Raw genomic sequence first — 23446 nt, forward strand, 5'->3', positions numbered from 1 at the left:
GTGGGAAGAATAACCCTTACATTAGTGGTTAGGGGCAGAAGGGCCCCCTTGCGTATTGGTCAGTGGTAAGAATTATTACATTTTAAGGTGTTTTCAGTTGGAAGAATACCCCTTACATTGGTGGTCAGTAGGAAAAATACCCCTTACATAGGTGGTCAGTAGGAAAAATAACCTTTACAATGGTGGTCAGTGGGAAGAATGCCCCTTATATTGGTGGTCAGTGGGAAAAAAACTTCTTTGGTGGCGGTAAGTGGTAGAAGGGCCCCATTGTGTTACTGGTCAATTGGAGGAACAATTCAATCTTAATAGATGGTCAATGGGAAGAATACTCTTTACATTGGCGGTCAGTGGGAACAATACCCCTTACATTGGTGGTCAGTGGGAAAAATATTCCTTACACTGGTGGTCAGTGGGAAAAATGCCCCTTATCTTGGTGGTCAGTGGGAAGAAAACTCCTTTGGTGGTGGTAAGTGATAAAAATGCCCCATTGTGTTACTGGTCAATGGGAGGAACAATTCCATCTTAATGGATGGTCAATGGGAAGAATACCCTTTACATTGGCAGTCAGTGGGAACAATACCTCTTGCATTGGTGGTCAGTGGGAAAAATACCCCTTACACTGGTGGTCAATAGGAAGAATGCCCCTTATATCAGTGGTTAGTGGGAAGAAAACTCCTTTGGTCATGGTTAGTGGTAGAAGAGCCCCACTGTGTTACTGGTCAATGGGAGGAACAATTCTATCTTAATAGATGGTCAAAGTGAAGAATACCCTTTACATTGGTGGTTAGTGGGAACAATACCCCTTGCATTGGTGTCAGTGGTTCCTCTCCAAATGCTTATATAACTGTTAATGGTTGTCTTTTTCTCTGATGTTCATAAAATAATTAGGTGGTCCACAGTAAAGAATAAGACATGTCTACTATTCTACATTGCAGCTTTATTACATTAAATATGTGCCTGGCTGTAAAACATTTATAAAGAGCAAAATTCTTTAACAGTAGTTAATAATCTGATCATCAGACGGAGAGTGTTGTCAAATTGTTATGTTGTGGAAGAAATTAGGTACGACAATTGCTTGTTCTTGGATCGTTCCACTGGCAGAGATCGCTTCCTTTTTTCATTTCTGTTTAAAGGCATTCTTCTAAAAAAGAAATAAACTTATAGTTAGGTAAATTTTCAAAATCTGAAACTCCACTCACTTCTCAGATCAGTACCCCAAAATTTAAATACATTATGCTAACATTGTATTGCTTGTCTATAAATCACTTGTAAAACTAAATATAAAATATCGGGTCCAGTTATAGGCAGCAAATTTGATCATAGGAGTCATGGAGTCAGTAATGGGGGGGGGGGTATTGGGTTGTGCTGGAGGGTCTGTTTTTGCTGGCTCCTGAGGGATCTAATGTAGCTGGTATGGGATCTATTGTTGTTGAGGGGTCTTATGTTGCTGGGAGGAATCTACTGTGAAGTAGACATGTGCGGTTTGTTTTGTTCCAAATTTTCGGCTGTATCTGAAAGAATAGAATAAAACAATAGAATAGAAAAGAATAGAGTAGGATAGAAAATAAAAGAATAGCATAGGATAGAAAAGAAAAGAAAATTAAAGAATAGAATAGAAAACAATAGAATTGAATAGAAAAAAACAACACAATAGAATAAAATAGAAAGGATATAACCGTCTTCTGAAATTCGAATTTTGAATAGAATAAACTCTAATTCGAATGCTGATTCAATACTTTTTGATTCGAATTCAAAAATGAATAAAACTAAACAAAACAAAATGAATTCCGAAAACAAATTTAACTAAGCAAAATAATTTAAATAACAAATCAAAACAAATCACATTTTTTCTTTCAGCACATGTCTACTGTTAAGGGTGCAATCTATTTTTGCTGACTGATAAAGGATCTATTGATGCTGGCTGCTGGGAGAGTTATTGCTGCTGGCAGGGGTCTATTGTTACTGGGGGTATTTTGTTGCAGGGGGGTCTATAGTTGCTGGGGGATTTATTGTTGCTTGGGGGTCTAATGTTAATGGGGGGGATATATTATTGCAGGCTGTAGGGGGTCTATTTCACTGCTTTTCTTTAACAAATTCCATACAAATTACTCAGCAACACAAAATGAATGGTTCTGTTATGTATTATCTTAAAGGGGCAGTACTGTGAGGTGGGTAGGGAGCGGAGCGAAGGGGGTACCTGCACCTATTCTCTGGGGAAAAAAACCCTGATAAGGAGACATCAGTTAAGAAAGAAAATAGATTTTTCCTTGTCAAAAGAAGTTTATTGAGTATACAATGTTATAAAGATACATAAAGTAAGTTTACAAGGATCTATAAAGTAAGCTCATTGTTTTACAGTAGGGTTTATATAGGTAAATATCATGAAATTTCAAATATTAAACATTGGGTTCACGTAAACCTAAATGAAAGATATATATCATTTCCTTAGTTACTTTTGTAGGTATTTAAATGATTTATACCTACTATACATATTGTTTACAAGTAGAGTGTATATAGGTCAAATAAATTCTGATAATGAGCTTTAATCGTAAGGTGGAGAAAAGGAAAGAGAAAGAAGAAAAAAGGTTGAAAGGTAGAGGTATGGTCCACAAGGTTGTCCCGCTCGTCAGTTTATTATTCTTTTTAGTTCTCTTTGAAGCCTTAGAATGGGTGTCTCTGTAAGTCATTTAATCTGTTACCATGGCAACAGGACAGAGTCATTGAAGTTTGACAGGAACTGTTGTTTTATCCAAGGATGCCAAAGTTTTTCAAATTTTGGAATTTGATTTTGATCGATGGCTACCATCTTAGCATGGGACATTGTATTATTCATTCTGTGAATTGTTTCTGCTAGTACCAATGTAGGAGATTTCCATGCCTTGGCCACTGTTTGTTTTGCAGCCATTATTAGTTGGATCATAAGTTTGAATTGAGAGAGTGTTAACCATTCCGGTTTTAGATTAAGTAAAGTTAAATATGGATCTGGTTGTATTATTTTTTTAAATATTTTAGATGCAATCACGAAGACTTCCTTCCAGAAGGTTTGGATTACTGGGCACGTCCACCATATGTGTAAATATGTGCCTATTTCTGGGCATCCTCGAAAACAAAGAGCTGAGGTATTAGGTGAATATTTTGCCACTCTAGCAGGTACAAGGTACCAGCGAGTTAGGACTTTATAATTTGTCTCCAGTGCTAAGATGTTGGGTGAAGATGACTTAGATGTGAGCCATATGTTAGACCAGTCCGTGTCTTCTAAAGTTCGTCCCAGGTCCTCCTCCCACCTCTGAACGTAAGAGGGTCTATTAAGATTTGCTACTCCATATAATTGATTATAAAGTGATGAAATTGTACCTTTAGCAAATGGATCTTTTGTACAGATTGATTCAAAAATGGATAATTGGGATAATGGTGTATCCCCCTTTAGGAATGGTGTATAGAAATTTTTGATTTGGAGATATCTAAATATCTCAGAGTTTGGTAGATCATATTTTTCTCTAAGCGATGGGAATGAAAGGAATGATTTAGATGCTATGAAGTCATTTAGTGTCTGAATGCCTGATGTTGTCCAAGCTTTAAAAGAATTTGGGTAGATCCATGCCGGATAAAAGGCCGGATTTCTGATAAAAGAAAGGAGAGGATTGTGTGGAGATTGTAACTGATATTTGGTTTTTAGTTTATCCCAGAGAGATGAGAAGTGTTTAGTTATGGGATTATGAATTTTAAAGCGGTCTTTAGGATCAAGCCATAATAAATTTGATATTAATAGAGGGTCATTTTCTGAAGCCTCTATAAATACCCATAATGGGATTTCCTGTTTTGCATGGTATTTGGCCAAATGTGCTGCTCTGTAGTAGTTAGTAAAATTAGGGTATCCCAGGCCTCCTTTATTTTTGGGAAGATGTAGTGTGTGTATAGGTATATGTGGTTTAGAAGAGCCCCATATAAACGAAGTTGCTCTTTTTTGTACTATTCTCAAAAAATAGGAAGGAATTGGAATAGGGAGGACTCTGAATAGATAAAGCAATTTGGGTAGAATAGTCATTTTGATTGCATTAATCTTCCCTATCCAGGATAAAGGAAGTTGCGACCATTGTTTTATTAGATTTGTGATCTGTCTTAATACAGGAGGATAATTGGTTGAGAATAAGTCAGAATGAGATGCTGTTAAATGAATTCCAAGATATGGGATTGATTTTTCTGCCCATGTGAATGGGAGTGCAGCCCTAGCCGGGATCAATTCCATGTTTGTGAGTGAAATATTAAGCACTAGGCATTTCTTAGGATTAATCATAAGGCCGGATAGGGCTGCAAATCCATCAAGAGCTGGTATTAAGTTAGGACCAGAGACCTGTGGTGATGATAGAAAAAGTAATATATCGTCTGCAAATATACATAATTTGTGTGTAATACCTCCTACTTCAATGCCAGTTATAGTTTGGTTTATTCTGATGTATTGGGCCATGGGTTCGAGTATAAGGGCAAATAATAAGGGAGATAATGGGCAACCCTGTCGGGTACCTCTTTCGATATTAAAGGCTTCAGATTTGTATCCAGCATATTTTATATAGGCTTTGGGTTTATTATATAATGCTTTGATCCATGTTAAAAAGTGGGGTCCAAAACCCCATTTTTGTAATGAATATTGCATATATTGCCAGGATACTGTGTCAAATGCCCTCTTAATATCGAGAGATAGAAAACATAAAGGGATTTTCCGTTTTTTAGCAATATGTGCCAATAACACCGCCCTGCGTATATTATCGCCTGCCTGTCTATTTGGCATGAAGCCTACTTGATCTCTATGTATTAATTTTCCTATAATGCTATTGAGGCGTTTTGCTATTATTTTTGCTAATAATTTAATATTGAGGTTTAACAGAGAGATAGGCCGATAATTCACACAGGAAGTATCATCAGAAAGGGGTTTTGGGATCATACAAACAATTGCCATTAGTGTTTCTTGCCGAAAAGAATGTCCATCTAGAAGTTTGTTAAAAGTTTCAGTGAGAATGGGAGAGAGTATTTCTGAGAATGTTTTATAGTATAAAGCCGAGTAGCCGTCTGGGCCTGGTCTTTTGTTAAGTTTTAGGTCTTTTATGGCGTTAGCAACTTCATCTATAGTTATAGGCTCATCCAAACTGCTTTTTTGATTCTGAGATAACTCAGGTAAGGTTATTTTTGAGAAGAAGGATTCAGCCTCTGTAGGATTGAATTCATTGTTTGTCTTGTATAAAGTTGCGAGATGTGAGTGAAATTTATGGACTATTTTAACTGGATTACAAGTGTAAACATTTTTTGATAATTTCAAACGTATTGGTTTGAAAGATTTGTTAGTTGAATTTAATGCCCGAGCCAAATATGTACCTGGTTTGTTTGTATTCATGTAGAAATTGTGTTTGGAGCGTTTGAGGGATTTATCAACTGACTCAGTGGAAAATAGATTTTTCAATCAATGTGTGTGAAAGGTGTAACTTCATGGAAATCAGTTTTGATTAAATGTATGATATACGCAACTAAGTAAATTGTCGTTGCTTCTTCCTTTCAAGAAACTCAAACTAGTGGCGGTTTATCCAGCTGCCATGAGTGGACATACAAACTGTTCAGCTTGGAACCGAACCCCTGACTTCTTTACTGGCATATGTGTGACTTCGCTGTGGAGAGCTATTTTGCTTGAAAATGTATTCTATCTCTTTTATCATCTGGGGTTTCTGAGGATGTAATGACTTCTTTTTTGCTCTTTAAGGTTGGATTTAATGCATATATATGTTTTTCTACCCTATGTAAGTTGGTTTTTTTAACCTATGTAACAATGGTATGATCCGGTGGTGTAGCTAGATTCCCACAACATCTACGTGGACTGTACCAAACGTAATGCAAAAGTGGGCATATCTTTTTTATGAACTTACATAGGTTGGTCAAATTTTGTGTGTTTGTAGAGTTATGCCGCGTACACACGAGCGGAATGTCCATCAGAAAAAGTCCGATGGGAGGTTTTCATCGTATAATCCGACCGTGTGTGTGTGTCCCATCTGACTTTTTCCGTCGAAAATCCAGACTTAGATAGAGAACATGTTCTAAATTTTTCAGACGGAACTAATTACTATCGGGAAACCCGCTCGTCTGTATGCCGTTCAGACGTACCATAAACGTTGCATGCTCTGAAGCAAGTATGAGACGTAAGCTATTGGCTACTGTCTATTGAACTTCCTTTTTCTAGTCCCGTCGTACGTGTTGTACGTCACCTCGTTCTGGATGGTCGGACTTTGGTGTGACCGTGTGTATGCAAGACAGCTTGACCGGAATTCCGTCGGAAAAACCTTCAGAGTTTATTCCGACGGGCAAAACCGGTCGTGTGTACAGGGCATAACTTTTCTTCTTCTCGTTTATTGTTGCATGTAAATAATGTATTCCAAGCAGAGCAATGTGCCGTCATTGAGTTCTTGATGAAAGAGAGGTGCAGGCTGTCCAACATCCACAGAAGACTATAGAATGGTTACCGAGATGACACCATTGACAAGAGTCACCAATGACAAGACATTTCTCTTGTCAATGGTGTAATCTCCATAAAGATTCTGTAGCCTTCTGTGGATGTCAGACGACCTCCACCCTTCCTTCATCAAGAACTCAATGAAGGCATGCTGCAACTAGGACCTTGTTGTCGGAAATTCCGACCGTGTGTAGGCTCCATCACACATTTTCCATTGGAATTTCCGACACACAAAGTTTGAGAGCTTGCTATAAAATTTTCCGACAACAAAATCAGTTGTCGGAAATTCCGATCATGTGTACACAAATCCGACGCACAAAGTGCCACGCATGCTCAGAATAAATTAAGAGACGAAAGCTATTGGCTACTGCCCCATTTATAGTCCAGACGTACATGTTTTACGTCACCACGTTCAGAATGATCGGATTTTCCGACAACTTTGTGTGACCGTGTGTATGCAAGATAAGTTTGAGCCAACACCTGTCGGAAAAAATCCATGGATTTTGTTGTTGGAATGTCTGATCAATGTCTGACCGTGTGTACAGGGCATAACTCTACCAACATGTTAAATTTGAACGACCTATCTAAAACTAATAAAAAAGTTATATCCGCTTTAAATTACTTTCAGTGCAACTCTTGTATATTAACATAACACACCAAAATATATGTAAACACTTCATATAATATCAACGTTTCCAGCAAAAGAAGCCTCTATCTTACATCTAAATGATACTTTTAATTTGCAGGAAAAAAAAACAGAACCAAAATAAAGCTAGGCTAATTTCCACCATCAATCTCTTCTTGTCAGTAAGTTATGGCTAGTAACCACAGAGTTCTCTTCAACCTTCCAACTGAGAACAGCCATAACATAGTGGCTGTTATTAAAGGGTGAGTTAAGGCTTAATCACCCAACCAGTGTAGTAGATAAGTGATAGAATGCCATCTACAACTGCAGCAAAATCCCCAAACTCATATATAGTCTCTCTTACCATCATCTGGCTTGGGATAGAAGCACCAGATGGCATCTGGATCTGAGCTGTCAAAGCAGCATCCTTTGTTGGAGCACCCGGAGGGTGTAATACCAGGCTCACCACAGTTTACTCTTGCATGAGCTTGAACACTGCATTGGTCTTCAGCTAGGATGAGAAAAAAAAGCCATAAGTGTTAGTGCTTTTCCTTTTCCACCAGTGATTCACGAGTCCCATGTGGCTATAAAATCTCTGCAATTTTGCTCATAAAACATTGTGCCATTTTAAAGAGGCTCAAATGGTATTTGCCCCATACCCAGAAGAAGAGGGGCATTAGCTAAGAGACTAGGATGTCACACCTTATTCACCTGGTGGTCTACAATGCCTGTAGACCTCCTTTTTTATAGCTAAACCCCAGGAAGAACACCACTGAATTCAGTTACTGTAACGTGTTTATTAAAAAAAAAAAAAGTGTTTCTAAATACAGTTAGCATAACCTGGATTTGTCTTTAACTTATCCTTATCTTAATACTCTCTCAGGGATCTCCAAACTACGGCCTTCCAGCTGTTGCAGAACTACACATCCCATGAGGCATTGTAAAACTCTGACATTCACAGACATGACCAGGCATGATGGGAATTGTAGTTTCTGAACAACTGGAGGGCCATAGTTTGGAGACCCTTGCAAGCTGAAGCCAGCATGTTGCCGGTTTAATCCTTTATGTGTGTTTGCAGGAAAGAGCAAAGAGTTGACCTCATCAGGGTGCTGCTGCTCCCTTACTGTCCAAACAAGATGCTGGCTGCCATTAATCAATCTATATTGCCTAATTGCAGCAAAGAAAACTGATGTCACTGACTAAGCATTGCTGTTTGGCAGGGATTGCCTGGATTACTACGCTGGCTAAAACAAAAATTCTAATATATTGGCATATAAATTAGTGCACATATAGGCATTTAGTTTGGATTTAGCTATTTAGCTGTTTGCCTGAATTTCAGATTTAGTTACATAAAATATGTACTTCACAAAAGCCATTCATTTAGTATGCACCCATGACACTCAGTTTGCAAAGCGTACTGGACTAGTTTAAATGATAGCTAACTAAAGCAGCATGTCTCTGCTTGGAGAGAAAAGGGAAGGTGTGTTCCATCTCTCAGTCAGCGTATTATCTGATTTCTCTTGTTCTTATTCTCTATTTCACAGGTGGAGAAAGCTGGTGCTATAGCTTCGTGCTGGAGTGTTGGCTGTCCCTCAAGCATGAAAATGTGTATGGAATATTTTCTATTTACCTAATTAAAATATTTTTAATAACTAGACTTATGTCGGTCCATTACTGACACCCTAATGGGCAGTATTTGTACTTTTTTAGTGTTCTGTTAGCACTCTGTCTTTTCACCTAGCAGCAGGAGGGAAAGAGAGAAAGAAAGAGAGAGAGTCCCGAGCATAAGTCAGCTTACATATATAAAGGCCTGTGTACAGCTGAGACTAATAATGAAGTAGGTCTACCAGGAATGATGTGAACCTAGCAATGGAGGCTTTATCCCACCCAAAGCTCTACAAACTTTCGAGGCTCCAGAACCCAGAACAGGACGTAAGATTCTTAGAACACAAACTTTTTGTTTTCTCTACAACAGCCTTAAACCCTGAATTTCTTCACTATATATATATATATATATATATATATACTATATATATACACTATATTGTAAAAGTACATACAGTATCTGCCTTTACCACCCTTTGCAGCTATAACAGCTTTAACTCTTCTGGGAAGGCTGTCCACAAGGTTTAGGAGTGTGTCTATGGGAATGTTTGACCATTCTTCCAGAACCGCATTTGTGAGGTCAGGCACTGATGTTGGACAAGAAGACCTGGCTGGCAGTCTCCGCTCTAAATTATCCCAAAGATGTTCTATCGGGTTGAGGTCAGGGCTCTGTGCGGGTCAGTCAAGTTCCTCCACCCCAAATTCGCTCATGCATGTCTTTATGGACCTTGCTTTGTGCACTGGTGTGCAGTCATGTTGGAACAGGAAGGGACCATCCCCAAACTGTTCCCACAAAGTTGGGAGCATGAAATTGTCCAAAATGTCTTGGTATGCTGACGCCTTGAGAGTTCCCTTCATAATCCCCCCTCCATCCAATGATTTGGAACAGTGCACATAGCAAGATCCATAAAGACATGGATGAGCAAACTTGGGGTGGAGGAACTTGACTGGCCTGCACAGAGTCCTGACATCAACCAGATAGAACACCTTTGTGATGAATTAGAGCGGAGACTGCAAGCCAGGCATTCTCATCCAACATCAGTGCCTGACCTCACAAATGCACTTCTGGAAGAATGGTCAAACATTCCCATAGACACACTCCTAAACCTTGTGGACGGCCTTCCCAGAAGAGTTGAAGCTGTTATAGCTGCAAAGGGTGGGCCAAACTCAATATTGAACCCTACAGACTAAGACTGGGATGCCATTAAAGTCCATGTGTGTTTAAAGGCAGGTGTCCCAATACTTTTGGTAATATAGTGTATATATTTACTTTAAGGCCTGTGCAGAGCTGAAACTAATAATGCAATAGCATTGGAGGCTTTATCCCACCTAAAGCTCTGCAAATTCTTCAAGCTGCGGGATCCAGAACAGGAATTATTAAGGTTCTTAGAAAACAAAAAATGTAAAAAAAAGTGTGTGTATATATATATATATATATATATATATATATATATATATATATATATATACACACAGTATATACATACACATTTACACATTCCCTTTAAGGCTGTAGACTTTTTTTTTTTTTGTTTAATTCACAGCTATATCGTTTTTCAAACTAACATCTGTTTAACAGTAGTAATAAACACCATTTACATTTACATTAAAGCGGAGTCTTACAGAAGTGAGTTTGCTCAGAGGAACATTATTAATCTAATTGGTTCCTAAATACAGTTTAACAATTTAATTAAACAAAATGAAAATATGAATTCATTAAACTTCTTGGAACAGTTGCTGGACAAGTGTTTATTTTTCTAAGCACGCTGAAGGCCTCTTGAGCCCCTTAGGGAAAGAGAGATAGCTCCCTCTACCCCCCCCCCCCCCCCCCACTGGCGGACTCGACTGCGGGGCCCCCAGCTCCCAGGGCTCGGAGGTGGGCCCGCCCTCCTTCTCATTTGAGTCCCAGTCCTTCCAGGTCCTTTTACATGCCTCCCTGTATCCCCGCTCCCCCGTAGCCACTGCTGATCCAGGTTCTGGCCCTTCCCCTCCTAGGAGGCCCAGTACCTCTGCCAGGTAATCGTCGGGGTCCCACCCGGCGGGCTTCCCCCCCGCCTGTGTCTGCCACAGCCCAGGCCTCCTCCCGCTATCCCCGCTCGCAGAGCCCTAGAGCCGCGATCCGGTCCGCACGGGCACCTCCTGCTGCCTCTTCCCCTGGCTGCCTCCCTGCTCCCAGCCGGCGGGAGCTGCAGCGCTCCCCGTCCCACACTTGCGAGTGCCCGCCGCTGCCGCTGCCGTACCTGGTCCCGCACATGCTCTCCCAGCATGCGGGGGCGGCTGGCGGGGTTCTACGCCGTTCTGCCCAAGTGTCCTCTGCCAGGTCTGGGCGTCCGCTTAGACACCACCAGGGAGTCTCTTTCGCCTCCTCTTCAGCTGCTCGGTCACATCTCCCTGCTGGCGGTTCTGCCGCTCTTCCTGCATCAGCGCTGCTGCCCCCAGTTGCTCCTTCTCTCCCTGTGCCCGGCTGGGTGGGAGATTTAAATGTACCATTGAACTCTGCTTAGCCTGTCATGTCATGTCAGAATCTCCCTGCGCCCACCAGGACGGGAGATTTAAATGTGCCAATGAACTCTGCTCAGCCTGTCATGTCAGTTCAGAATCTCCCTGTGCCCGGCAGGGCAGGAGATTTAAATATACCAGCGAAATCTGCTCAGCCTGTGATGTCAGTTCGGAATCTCTCTGCACCCGGCTGGGTGGGAGATCAGTATGCTTCCACGGTTGCCCACCCAGCACGTTTGTCTCCTGACTGCCAAGGTCTCCCTGCCCGGGAGACGGCCACTCCACGCTTGCCACCCACCCGTTCCAGCTGACTCTTGCCCACCAGTATCTCCCTGCGCCCAGCAGGGCGGTAGATTGTCACTCTGCACCGGTCTCCCTCCCCTCACCACGGACTCTGGTATACCCGCACCTCCATGCGCCCAGCTGGGCGGGAGGTTCCCGCGGGCTGCCCGCCACCACAACCCAGCCTCATCTACCTGCGCCCGGCAGGGCGGGAGACTCCTACTCCAGTCCCAGGATGTCGGCTGTACCCGCTCTGGGTCATCCGTCTGGAGTCAACGGGTGCTCTTGTCGCTGCTCAGCTGTTGTCCTTGGCCTTCCGGACTCCTCTGGGTCGGTGGTCGGACACCCGCCCCTGGACCTCTCCTTCCGTCATCACCCTCCTTCCTCACCAGGCGCCACGGTTCCTCCAGGAGATGGTCGTCTCAGGCCCCTGCCTACCATGGTCGATCCTGCACTGGATGTTCCACCTGGACCTGCTGCTGGTCGCCCTTCGTCAGCTCTCCCTCCGCGCATCAATGACATTTCTGTATCGAGGCCCGCCAGATGAACGCATAGCTACGGTCGTCAAATCTGTCCTGTCCAGTATGGGGGTATCAGATCCGGCGGCTAGTTTGCTCCCCGTCTCCGGTTGCGCTTTGTGGGCGGTTTCACCTACTGGCACCCACCTGACGGAGGAGGTAAAGAGCAAGATATGGCGTTGCGAATGTATTGACCTTCTCGCTCTCGTCCCGCCTGACAGGGAGACGATTTGTGAGCGGTTCCTGGAGTTGGCTGTATCTCTCTTTTGCTACTTAGACCTCATTCGGGGGGGCCAATAAGGTTTACTGGGGCCAGTGTTGGTTTCACTACGACACCCAGTTTCACAAAAAAATGGCAGCACGTAAGGAGTTTCATTTTGATTGCCAAGACGACAGCCTGTGGTTATTGCTTATGTGCCCCCACAGGCCTTCGTCCTTTCAGTCCCCGGCCGGCGCTCCCTCTGGAGCGTTGGCTGCTCCAAAAAAGGGTATTTGCTGGCTGTTCAATGAGAGCCACTGCAAATGGTACACCGCGTGCTGTTTTAAGCACGAGTGCTCCAATTGCGGGGGTGCTCACCCAGCCAGCCAGTGCTTCCGGAAGGGAAAACAACCACTTTCCAGGCCGGGAGCCAAGCCTGACCTTTCTAAACCAGAGGACGCCAGTGAACGTTTTAGAGATGCTTCCCTGGATAGACCAGTACCCCCTTCATAGGGATGATCTTGAGAGACGGCCTGGACCGTGGTTTTGGATACCCTTCACTCCTTCAGATGTGCCTACCATGGCGCCTAATTTGAAATCCGTAGTTGAATTTGAGTCCGTCCTGGCCGAGAAGCTTCAGAAGGAGCTGGAGTTGGGATGTATGGCAGGCCCATTTGATCTCTCTCCTTTCCACAACCTGAGGGTGTCCCCCCTCGGTGTGGTCCCGAAAAAGGCGGAGGGAAGATTTTGTCTTATTCACCACTTATCCTACCCTTCTGGCTCCTCGGTCAACGACGGCATCGATAAGGAGGAATCCAGGGTCCACTACGCCTCTTTCGACAAGGTGCTTCTATTGATTAGGGCTGCCGATCAGTCGGCTTTGTTGGCAAAGGTGGGCATTGAGTCCGCCTTCCGCCTGCTCCCGGTCCACCCGGAGTGCTTCCACCTCCTGGGCTGCTACTTTCAGGGAAGCTCCTTTTTTGACATGTGCCTCCCCATGGGCTGTGCCATCTCATGTTATTTCTTTGAGCTCTTCAGTAGCTTCCTTGAATGGGTAGTCGCCCAGGAGGCTGGTTTTCAGTCCATACTACATTACTTAGATGACTTCCTCTTCGTAAGCCCAGCGGATAGTGGTCAGTGTCAGCATCTCCTCTCTGTTTTTTAGGACACCTGCGGACAGTTTGCCGTTTCACTGTCCACTGACAAGACAGAGGGCCCTGGCGGTTTTAGCCTTTTTGGGCATAGAAATAGACACGGTGGCGATGGTTTTTCGGCTGCCCAGCGACAAGCTGGCCAGGCTCCTCTCCCTGGTCCGCTTGGCGAGAGGGGCCAAAAAACTGCAATTGAAACAACTTCAGTGGTTGCTGGGTCACTTGGTCTTTGCCTGCAGAGTCATCTGCATGGGGAGGGCTTTCTGTAGACGCCTGGCATAGGCCATGAAAGGGGTGGCTGCCCCCCACCACTATGTCCGTATCACCAAGCCCATGCAAGATGACTTGGGGATATGGCTATCCTTTCTCCAGTCCTACAATGGCCAGTCTTGTTGGCTGCGGGAGGAGGTACCGAATTCACAGCTGGACTATACACTGATGCGGCAGGCTCCTGTGGTTTCGGCTCCTTCTTCCAAGGGGAGTGGTCTGCCGAGTGTTGGCTGGCCTCATGGGCCCGCAAGGATTTGTTGCGCAATCTCACCCTGCTGGAGCTCTTCCCGATTATTGTCGCCATTGAGCTTTGGGGCGAACGGTTGCGCAACCACCAAGTAGTTTTCTGGTCCGACAACATGAGCGTGGTGCAGGTGGTTAACAAACAGTCAGCTAGTTCCCCTCCGGTCGTATCGTTACTGCGTTTTTTGGTTTTAAAGTGTTTGCAGTTTAACATTTGTTTTAGGGCCAGGCATGTCCCCGGGACTGCTAACGAAATCGCTGATGCTCTCTCCCCTCTACAGCTCAATCGCTTTCGCTCCCTGGCCCCGTCGGCTTCCCTGGAGGGCCTCCCCTGTCCGGCCCACTTGTGGAACCTCGTTTCCAATGTCTGCTAGATCTCCTCCGGGCGTCGCTGTCCCCGCGGACGTGGGCGTCGTACTGTCATGTGTGGAACGAATGGATCCAAGTGTCGGGCGGTGAGTTTTCAATCTCTAATTCACATGACAGACGCATGACTTTGTTTACTTACCTAGTTTATTTGCTGCAGAAAGGTGTTTCGGGTTCCACGGTTTCCTCTACCATGTCTGCATTGTCCTTTTGATTTCAGCTCCTTGGATGGGAAGACATCACGAAAGCATTTCCTGTCCGACGGTACTGCGGGGTTGGAAACGTGCTACTCATTCTCCCGATTCTCGGCACCCGGTTTTCCTCCAGATCCTCTCCGGTATCCTTTCCCTGTTGCCATCAGTGTGCTCCTCTACATTTGAGACCCTTCTTTTTCGAGTGGCCTTCTCCTGGGCGTTTTTCAGTGCCTTTCGCATCGGCGAACTGGTTTCCAAATCCACGTCCTCGGCGGGCGTCATTCTGACGGAGGATGTTTCCTTCTCTGAGCACTGCGTGACGGTGTTGTTGCGTACCTCGAAGACTGACGGCTTTGGCAAGGGTAGAAGGGTTGTTCTGTACCCTTGTGGTGGCCCCTTTTGCCCTGTGTCGTTTGCCTCCCCCCCCCTCCGTCCCCCACCTTTTTCGTTCATGCAGATTCTTCCTCCTTGAGCAGGTTCCAATTTTTATGGGCTTTCCGTCGTTGCCTCGAGATCATGGGCCTCCGTTCGCGCGATTTCACGACCCACTCGTTTTGCATCGGTGCTGCCACCACTGCTTCTGGTATGGGTTTCTCCGATATGGAACTCCAGCGTCTGGGTAGGTGGGAATCATCTCGTTTTTCGTTGTACGTCCACCCACATCTGCTGTTTTAATTTTTCAGGTTGTCACCCGGCTCTAATATGGATAGTTGGCGATTCCTTCATCTACTGGGCCGCTCGTTGGTCGGAAGTTGGGAGCTACGGGAAGAATTTGGGTTTCGCCTATGATCTCACCAGGATCCGCTGGCTTGGGCTCCATGGGTTATGCTGGCCCCAGGTCCTTCCGGAATGTTTGCACCTTCGTGCTCATGTTTCTGGCCCTATCATCTTGGTTCTTCATGCTGGTGGGAATGACGTTGGTTATACACGTTCCGTGGACTTAATTTCCGCTATCAAGCGAGATATCGCCCAGTGTTATGCAGTCTTTACCAACTTGATTCTTATTTGGTCTGAAATCGTGCCTCACTTGCTATGGGCTCGGGAGATACCTGGCCCCCGCCTGGAACGCTTCCGTCGCAAAGTTAACGCCCGGGTCGCCAAGTTTGTTTGGTAGATCGGGGGGTTTGTGATTCGGTACAAGGATTTGGAGGGTGCTAATGATGATCTGCTGAGATCTGATGGAGTTCACCTCAATGACATCAGATTGGATATCTTTAACCTTGGCCTTCAGCGTGGTGTGGAACAGGCGCTGGCTGCGGTGGGGCACCCGTCAGTTGTTCACTGACAGGTGGGTGGCAGTTTCTTGACCTTGCCAGCATAAAATGGCTGTAATGGGCTATGCCCTTGATGGAAATCAGAAGTAGGCAGCCTGTCCAGCACTTATGGTAAGGACAGGCCCCCCCTTTTAGAATTGTGTGCTCGCAGTACAACTGTGACTGGCACTGGTTGAAAAGTGTTCACATGTTATGTGTTGGATTTAATAAAGCTGTGGCCTTGCCCTTTCCAACCTAATGGTTGTAAGCGTGTTTATTTAATGGGGTGAGGGGGCAAGGGGGAAGGTTTGTCTATACATCTATGTTACAGTTAATGTACCTGGGCTCATTGCGCCTCAGCAGTCATGAGTTTATTCCTATGTTCAGGGAATTTAAATATAGGCTAAGTAAACAGTTATGGTAATTTTAGCTTGTGGCTGATGACATATAAGAATGTTATGGTCATGCTGAAAGCAGAGTTAGCCAATGGATTGGCTTTAATCTGCTGTCGAGGAAAATAAACTATTCAGTAGTGGTAATCAAGGAATTTTGTGGCTTTCTTTTTCAGGGTGCTTGAATACATTGTATACATATTGAATACTGCAAGGCACAAGCTGGCATGGTTGTGGGTGGTGTATATGTGTCACCTACGCATGGTGAGGGGCTCTAGTGTTTGTGTCTGGTATGGAGAAAACAAAGATTTGGTTTTCTCAGATCTTAAAAAATTCTTATCTCGGTCTTGAAGCCTGGAGGCTCTGTATAACTTTGGGTGCGATAAAGCCTCCGTTGCTAGGTCCACATCATACTTGGTAGCCAGACATCATTATTAGTGTCAGCTGTTCACAGGCCTGACTGATGCTCAGGGTTCTCTCTCACGCTCTCTGTTATGTCTGCAAGGTGAAAAAGCTGACTGCTAACAGAACACTAAAATCTGCTGCTTGTTTGTTTTGGGGAATCCAATGGGGAGACCCTATTAGCTAGGAACATATATGAGTTAGTTAATGGCTAGGACAAGCAGACGTTTTATTTGTTTCAAGCTATGGACTTGCTGTACAAAGCCCTCTTGCATTGAAGGCTTGTTTACTGCTTTTGCTGAATAAAAATGCAGGACAATGCAGGACACACCTGCTTGGAATGGTCCTGGGTGTCCCTGTTTACCATTGCCACTAGCGGTTGAGCCTGTCCCCATACAATGCAAACAGCCCTTGGCATACAATGCAAACAGCCCTTGGTAGCACTGGATGCTTGGTGTAATTAACCATTTAACCAAACAAGGATAAAGTTAGAATAGCTAATCTGTAGAATTTTTGACCCAGTGACTTAAAGTCCCATTGACGGAGAAGGATCAGAATGACAGCCGGGCAACTAGCATATTTAAAAAAACACAACAGCAATGACAACCATCATCTCCCTTAATGGCAGTCCATAGAGATCAAATTGTTCTCTAATCTGATATAAGCTAGACAAAATGATTACCCTCATCCTAACAATCTACTGGCCCTCAGGGCCTGGATTTGGACAACCCCAATGGCAAACTTACTCAGTGCAGCCTCTTCATTTGCAGTGCTGAAGGAGCTGACCACGAGGACGATGGCCACCAAGCAGAACATACGGTAATCCATAGCTGGTCTCTTGGCTTGGTCTTCCAGTGGAAAGATGGAGATGGTGTAGAATGGTTTATCATCCCCAGGGATATTTTATATTCCACATCACCGCACTTTATCTTTTTTCAGATAAACATTGATGAAGGCGAGTCCTCTCCAGCGCAATGCACATTCTCTTGTTGGCCTTTGCTTTGTCATGCCATGATGGTGATAGCTCTAGTGAGTCATGGTGTTACAGTTGGGTGCTTGCCTATCTTAGTGAAAAACTGCCAAATTCAACATACACTTGGGTGGAAATTGCATACATAGTTACATAGTTACATAGTTACATAGCAGGTGAGGTTGAAAAAAGACACAAGTCCATCAAGTCCAACCTATGTGTGTGATTATGTATCAGTATTACATTGTATATCCCTGTATGTTGCGGTCATTCAGGTGCTTATCTAATAGTTTCTTGAAGCTATCGATGCTCCCCTCTGAGACCACCGCCTGTGGAAGGGAATTCCACATCCTTGCTGCTCTTACAGTAAAGAACCTTCTACGTAGTTCAAGGTTAAACATCTTTTCTTCTAATTTTAATGAGTGGCCACAAGTCTTGTTAAACTCTCTTCTGCGAAAAAGTTTTATTTCTATTGTGGGGTCACCAGTCCGGTATTTGTATATTGAAATCATATCCCCTCTCAAGCGTCTCTTCTCCAGAGACAATTTGGATTACACCAAGAGGTTATGCAATATTGAGGAAGCTTAAAGCAGAAATTATCCCTCAATTGAAAAAAAATTGCGATCAGGAAGGATTAATATACTATGTCTCAAATGCTTTGGAATGTACACTGAGCTGAATTTTTCAACATTCGACACCAGGGCCAGATCTAGGAGGGATGCTTCCCCCCAGGGGTTAGGTGTACTCCCTCCCAGGTATCTGAGAGTGCATCCATTGATCCATAAACCAGTCTCATGGGGGCAGTTGATGTAAGGAAGCACTCTGATGGGGTCATTTGATGTAAGGAGGCACTCTGATGGGGTCATTTGATGAAAGAAGGCACTCTGATGGGGTCATTTGATGCAAGCAGCACGCTTATAGGGACAGTCGATGTAAGAGGGCTCTCTGATGGGATACGTGATCCAGGGAGCACTCTGATGGGGACTCAGATGTAAGGAAGGATGCTGATGGGGACCCTGATGAGGATTCCTGATGTATTGGGACTCTGATAGGGACACCTAATATAAGGGGGCACAGGTTCTGTTTAATGATCCTAATCCAATGACAACCCAATACATACTTGGGTTCCCTGTTTGCTCCTCCTCTGGCAAATGTTATTCTGGGTCATGACTTGTGGTACAGAAGCATGTAAACAGGGAAAACAGGTTCCCTGCATCTTTGACATACTGTGTAATGGACTTTCAGTGACTCACACACAATGTTGACATTATGCCCCCCTGACTATTCTACGGCACCCCCAGATCTGAGTCTAGATCCGGACCTACTCGATATGCCTTGGTGCCAGGATGAATACGTTTCCTTGCACATGCGTGGAGTTACACCATCCCACCCAGCCAATCAGGATGGCTAAAGACCCTGAGCCTGTAAGAAGCTGGGAAGATGATGTCGGCACTGGCCATGGAGGATGAGGATGGGAGGAGGTGAGCTTGTCAAAGCTGCTGGCTTCAAAACTTTTGCCTTTCTGCTTGGTGGATTCTGCCGCCTTCCGTTAATTTGCAGAATGTGCTGTACCACAATGGCAGGTTCCCAGTCGCTATTTCTTTTCACGTAAGGCCATTCCAGCTCTGTATCATCACATGGAAGGCAATTTTGTGTCATTGTTGGGAAAGGCAATCAGCATGGTCAGGGATGAAATATTTCCTTCACAGCACACTGGGTAACTCTGCTTGCAACTCGGAAGGATACAGGACAGGGGTCAGTGCTGCAGCTTGTTGTGCCGCCACGTCTCCATACAGCTAGTGGTGATGATGCAGGATTTGTAAGTCTATCCCCTTCTCCTCCTCCTCCTCCTCCATGCCCTCCTCTGCTGAATTGTCCTATGAACCACAAGTACCCCCTAAGCGTTCAAGGAGCTATTCAATGAGTCACGTTAAAAGGTGCCATGCAGTGGTTCAGCTGGTGTGTCTAGGGGACAGGAACCACACTGGAGAAGAGATTCTTGCAGCTCTGCAGGGGCAGGCCCAGAGGTGGTCCATGCCACGCCAGCTGGACCCAAGAATGGTGGTGTGTGATAATGGCATAAACCTCCTATCTGCCCTTAGACAGGGAAAGTTGGCACATGTGCCATGACTGGCACATGTCCTCAATTTGGTGGTGCAGCGTTCCCTAAATAGGTACCCAGGGTTGGAAGATCTGCTAAAGCAGGCCAGAAGAGTCTGTAGCCATTTCAGGTGGTCATGCACAGCCAGTGCTCGGTTGGCTGAAATTCTGCGGGAATTCCACCTGCCCTTAAATCGCCTGATTTGTGACATGCCCACCAGGTGGAACTCGACTTTGGCAATGATACAGAGGGCCATCAACAAGTACCTGTGTGAGTATGGCACAATGACAGGCTCAGGTTGGCGCTGCTTTTTTTCCCCACGCCAACGGCTACTCATAAAGGATGCATGCACTGTACAGTCACCATTTGAGGACACCAAAAATATGGTGAGCCATGACAATGCTTGCATCAGTGACACAATCCCTGTTGTGTTCCTGCTGGAGCAGACTCTGTGTGGCATTATGGACAGGGTACTCGAGGCAGAGCAGCAGGAGGAAGAGGAGAACTTCCTTTTCTCTCAAGGCCCACTTTATGCAAACACCATTCTTCCTACTCCACAGAACACACAAGAGGAGAGGGAAGAGGAGGGAGAGGAGGAGGATTCTGGCAGTTTTGTAGGCATTGAAGCAGAGGAAGACATACGTCAAACAGTAAGAGACTGTTTTCCATCCACAGACCCTTGGGAGTAGTACGTGGCTGGGAGCAGGCAGTTCCAGATACTGCAATACTCAGTGACCCCAAGGAGTCTGCTTCTCATGCCTCCACAAATCTGCGGTGCGTGGGCTCCCTCATGCTTCAAAGCCTGTGAAAAGACCCAAGAATACGTGGCAAAAAGGAGAAGGATGATTACTGGTTGGCAACCCTTCTTGATCACTGTTACAAGGGCAAAGTCTCAGAACTCATCCCGTCCCCACAGAGAGTGCAGAAGATGAAATATCTTGAGGATACCTTAAAGAGGAGCTTATCTAATGCTTTTCCTGACTCCAGTAGGTTACAGTGTCGTGGAAAACGTAGTTTTGAGGTTTCTGTTGGTCAAGAGAGGAGCGGTGGAGAAAGCGGCCACTTAAGTAATGCATTTCACAATTTTTAGTCCTCGCTGCCCAGGGCTATCAGCTTTCACTTCCCATCAGCAGCGTCTGCATCACATGGTGGGCGATTATCTAGGGGTGAACACAGAGATTGAGAGCTTTCCAGTCGACAATACACTGGCTTACTTGGTCATGAGAATAGACCACTGGCCAGAACTTGCCCAGTATGCAATTGAGCTGCTGGGCTGCCCTGCACCAGCTTGCTTTCTGAATGCTGCTGGAGGTTTTATTACTGGTGATAGAACGTGTCTGTCAACAGACTCCATGCACCGTCTGACATTTATCAAAATGAATCAGTCCTGGATTACCAGAAGCTATGAAGCCCCTGATGATGATGTCGCTAATTAAGTGTTTTTGGGATGTGGAATCTCTGCAGGACTTCAAGGCTGCCTAACGTTGTGGGTGTTGATTTAATCTGGAAGAATCTTTTTGGTGTAAGTTTCATGGGCACAATTAACACCCAAAGACCAATTTTTCTGCATCTGTTTGACAGGTGCATATCATTTCAGTTTTTGACAGCAAGGCCAAATTAGGCCAATTTTACATACATTAGAGGTATGCATCATTAAGAGAACCTCTATAGGTTTACAGTGTGAAAGCCCCACCGACACTTAAATGCCAATTTTCTGCACCTGTTTGACAGGTGCATATCATTTAAATTTTTGACAGCAAGTCCAATTCTTGCTTTCATCAAGAGTACCTCTATAGGGTTTTGGTGTGAAGGCGCCACCGACATCCAAAGACCAATTTTTCCATACCTGTTCAACAGGTGCATATCATTTCATTTTTTGACAGCAAGGCCAATTCTTGTTTTCATCAAGAGTACCTCTATAGGGTTACGGTGTGAAGGTGCCACCGAGACCCAAAGACCAATTTTTCTACACCTGTTTGACAGATGCATATCATTTACATTTTTGACAGCAAGGTCAATTCTTGCTTTCATCCAGAATACCTTGTGAAGGCGCCACCGACACCCAAAGCCCAATTTTTCTGCATCTGTTACTTCTATCCAAAGTCTGTGGAAGAGACACCAGAATTTATCCCAAAAATATCTAACCTTGTTCCCAGTGCACTACATTGTGGCCCCATCATACAGAATGGCTCATCCTTTTTTTCCCACAAATAGAGCTTTATTTTGGTGGTATTTGATTGCCTCTGTGGTTTTTATTTTTTTGCGCTATAAACAAAAAAAGACCAACAATTTTGAAAAAAACACAATATTTTGTACTTTTTACTATAATAAACATCCCCATTTTTATTTTTAAAAAGCACATTTTTTCTCAGTTTAGGCCGATATATGTATTCTTCTACATATTTTTGGTTTAAAAAATCACAATAAGCATATATTGATTGGTTTGCGCAAAGTTATAGCATCTACAAAATAGGGGATAGAATTATAGCATTTATATTATTATTATTTTTTTTACTAGTAATGGTGGCGATCTGAGATTTTTATTGGGACTGCGACTTTATGGCGGACACATCGGACACTTTTGACACATTTTTGGGACCATTGGCATTTATACAGCGATCAGTACTATAAAAATGTACCGATTACTGTAAAAATTTCACTGGCAGGGACGGGGTTAACACTAGGGGGTGATTAAGGGGTTAACTATGTTCCCTGTGTGTGTTTCTAACTGTAAGGGGAGGGGACTGACCTAGAGGAAATGACAGAACGTGGTTCTATCTATTCCTAGCTATTAGGAACTCACGATCTGTCACTCCTCACAGAACAGAATCAGGATTTGTGTGTTTACACACACATGTCCCTGTTCTGCCTCTCGTGACCGTGATCGCGGCCATCGACCACAAGCATCGGCACCTCCGCAGTGCAGCAGGCGCATACGCGCACCTCCGTTGGTGCACGCCTGCTATCCTGATCCCGTGAGCCCACATATAGCTACGACAGCTCACGGGATCGTCCCGACCTGCCGCAGTATAATGACGGTAGCTGGTCGGCAAGCGGTTAATGTCTAAACCGCTGGCAACAAAAGTGAGTACACCCCCTAAGTGAAAATGTCTAAATTGGGCCCAATTAGCCATTTTCTCTCCCCGGTGTCTTGTGACGTGTTAGTGTTACTTTTTGTAATTCCATTATTGGTATAAAATAGTCATGGGAAACACATACATTAGAGGTATGCATCTGAGTAAGTCATCAACAGAAACTCTAACATATGAACGGCTAATCAAGAGCACCAAGACAGCGATCTCAGAGGATGTATTCAATAGAACAATGCAAAAACATGACTGTAGCATATATAGAACTGCTCCCCCCAATGTCAGGGGAAAAAACCTCATAATATTAGCAATGAAACAGTAGAAGGCACACATGAGGTGGAAGACCTTGAATGATCAAAGGGGTTCCACTGATCTATAAATCAGAAATTAGAAAGAGCGGGAAGGAGAGAGAAAGAAAGTGGATCAAGGGAAGGGTGAACGGTATGGGGGAAGGGACTTAAAGGAAACAGACAGGGGGAGGAAGGACCGACAAAGAGAGAAAAGGTGGGGGGGTTAGGGAGGAGGAGGAAGGTGGACAAGGCCCCCAGTCATCCCTCTCCCTGGGTAGAGTGTGGCATGCAGAAGTTCACCGGGCAGTGGAGAGCTCATCAAGGTAGGCATCAGTATATACAAAATAATTCCATGGCCTCCAAATTTCTGTACATGTTTCGTTGTTATGAAGTGTGGCTGTGAGTTCCTCCATGTTACGTAAGTTATTGACTTTAGCGAACCACAGAGCCTTTGTGGGGAGGTCAGCATCTCTCCAGCGAAGTGGGATGCAGGCCTTTGTGGCGTTT

At 44.5% G+C, this 23446-nt stretch overlaps 1 protein-coding gene across 1 annotated transcript; it reads right to left on the reverse strand.

The window, feature by feature from the left end:
* Window positions 1-917: 917 nt before the first annotated feature.
* LOC141129323 (putative gastrointestinal growth factor xP1) lies at window positions 918-17435 on the reverse strand. Its single transcript, XM_073617277.1, has 3 exons — window positions 17236-17435; window positions 7480-7626; window positions 918-1141 (listed from the first exon to the last, which is right to left on the reverse strand). Exons 1-3 carry the CDS (start codon window positions 17315-17317, stop codon window positions 1128-1130), a joined length of 243 nt encoding a protein of 80 aa, XP_073473378.1. The 5' UTR covers window positions 17318-17435; the 3' UTR covers window positions 918-1127.
* Window positions 17436-23446: the final 6011 nt, after the last annotated feature.

The sequence above is a fragment of the Aquarana catesbeiana genome, linkage group LG02 (assembly GCF_042186555.1).
Source record: "Aquarana catesbeiana isolate 2022-GZ linkage group LG02, ASM4218655v1, whole genome shotgun sequence".
NCBI lineage: Eukaryota > Metazoa > Chordata > Amphibia > Anura > Ranidae > Aquarana > Aquarana catesbeiana.

Bases quoted from the DNA above. Each gene is read 5' to 3' on its own strand.
- LOC141129323 (XM_073617277.1), bottom strand. From the start codon at position 17,317: ATGGATTACCGTATGTTCTGCTTGGTGGCCATCGTCCTCGTGGTCAGC. The intron at 7,627-17,235 runs GTAAGTTTGCCA...TTCTCATCCTAG, and splicing joins AAATGAAGAGGCTGCACTGA to CTGAAGACCAATGCAGTGTT.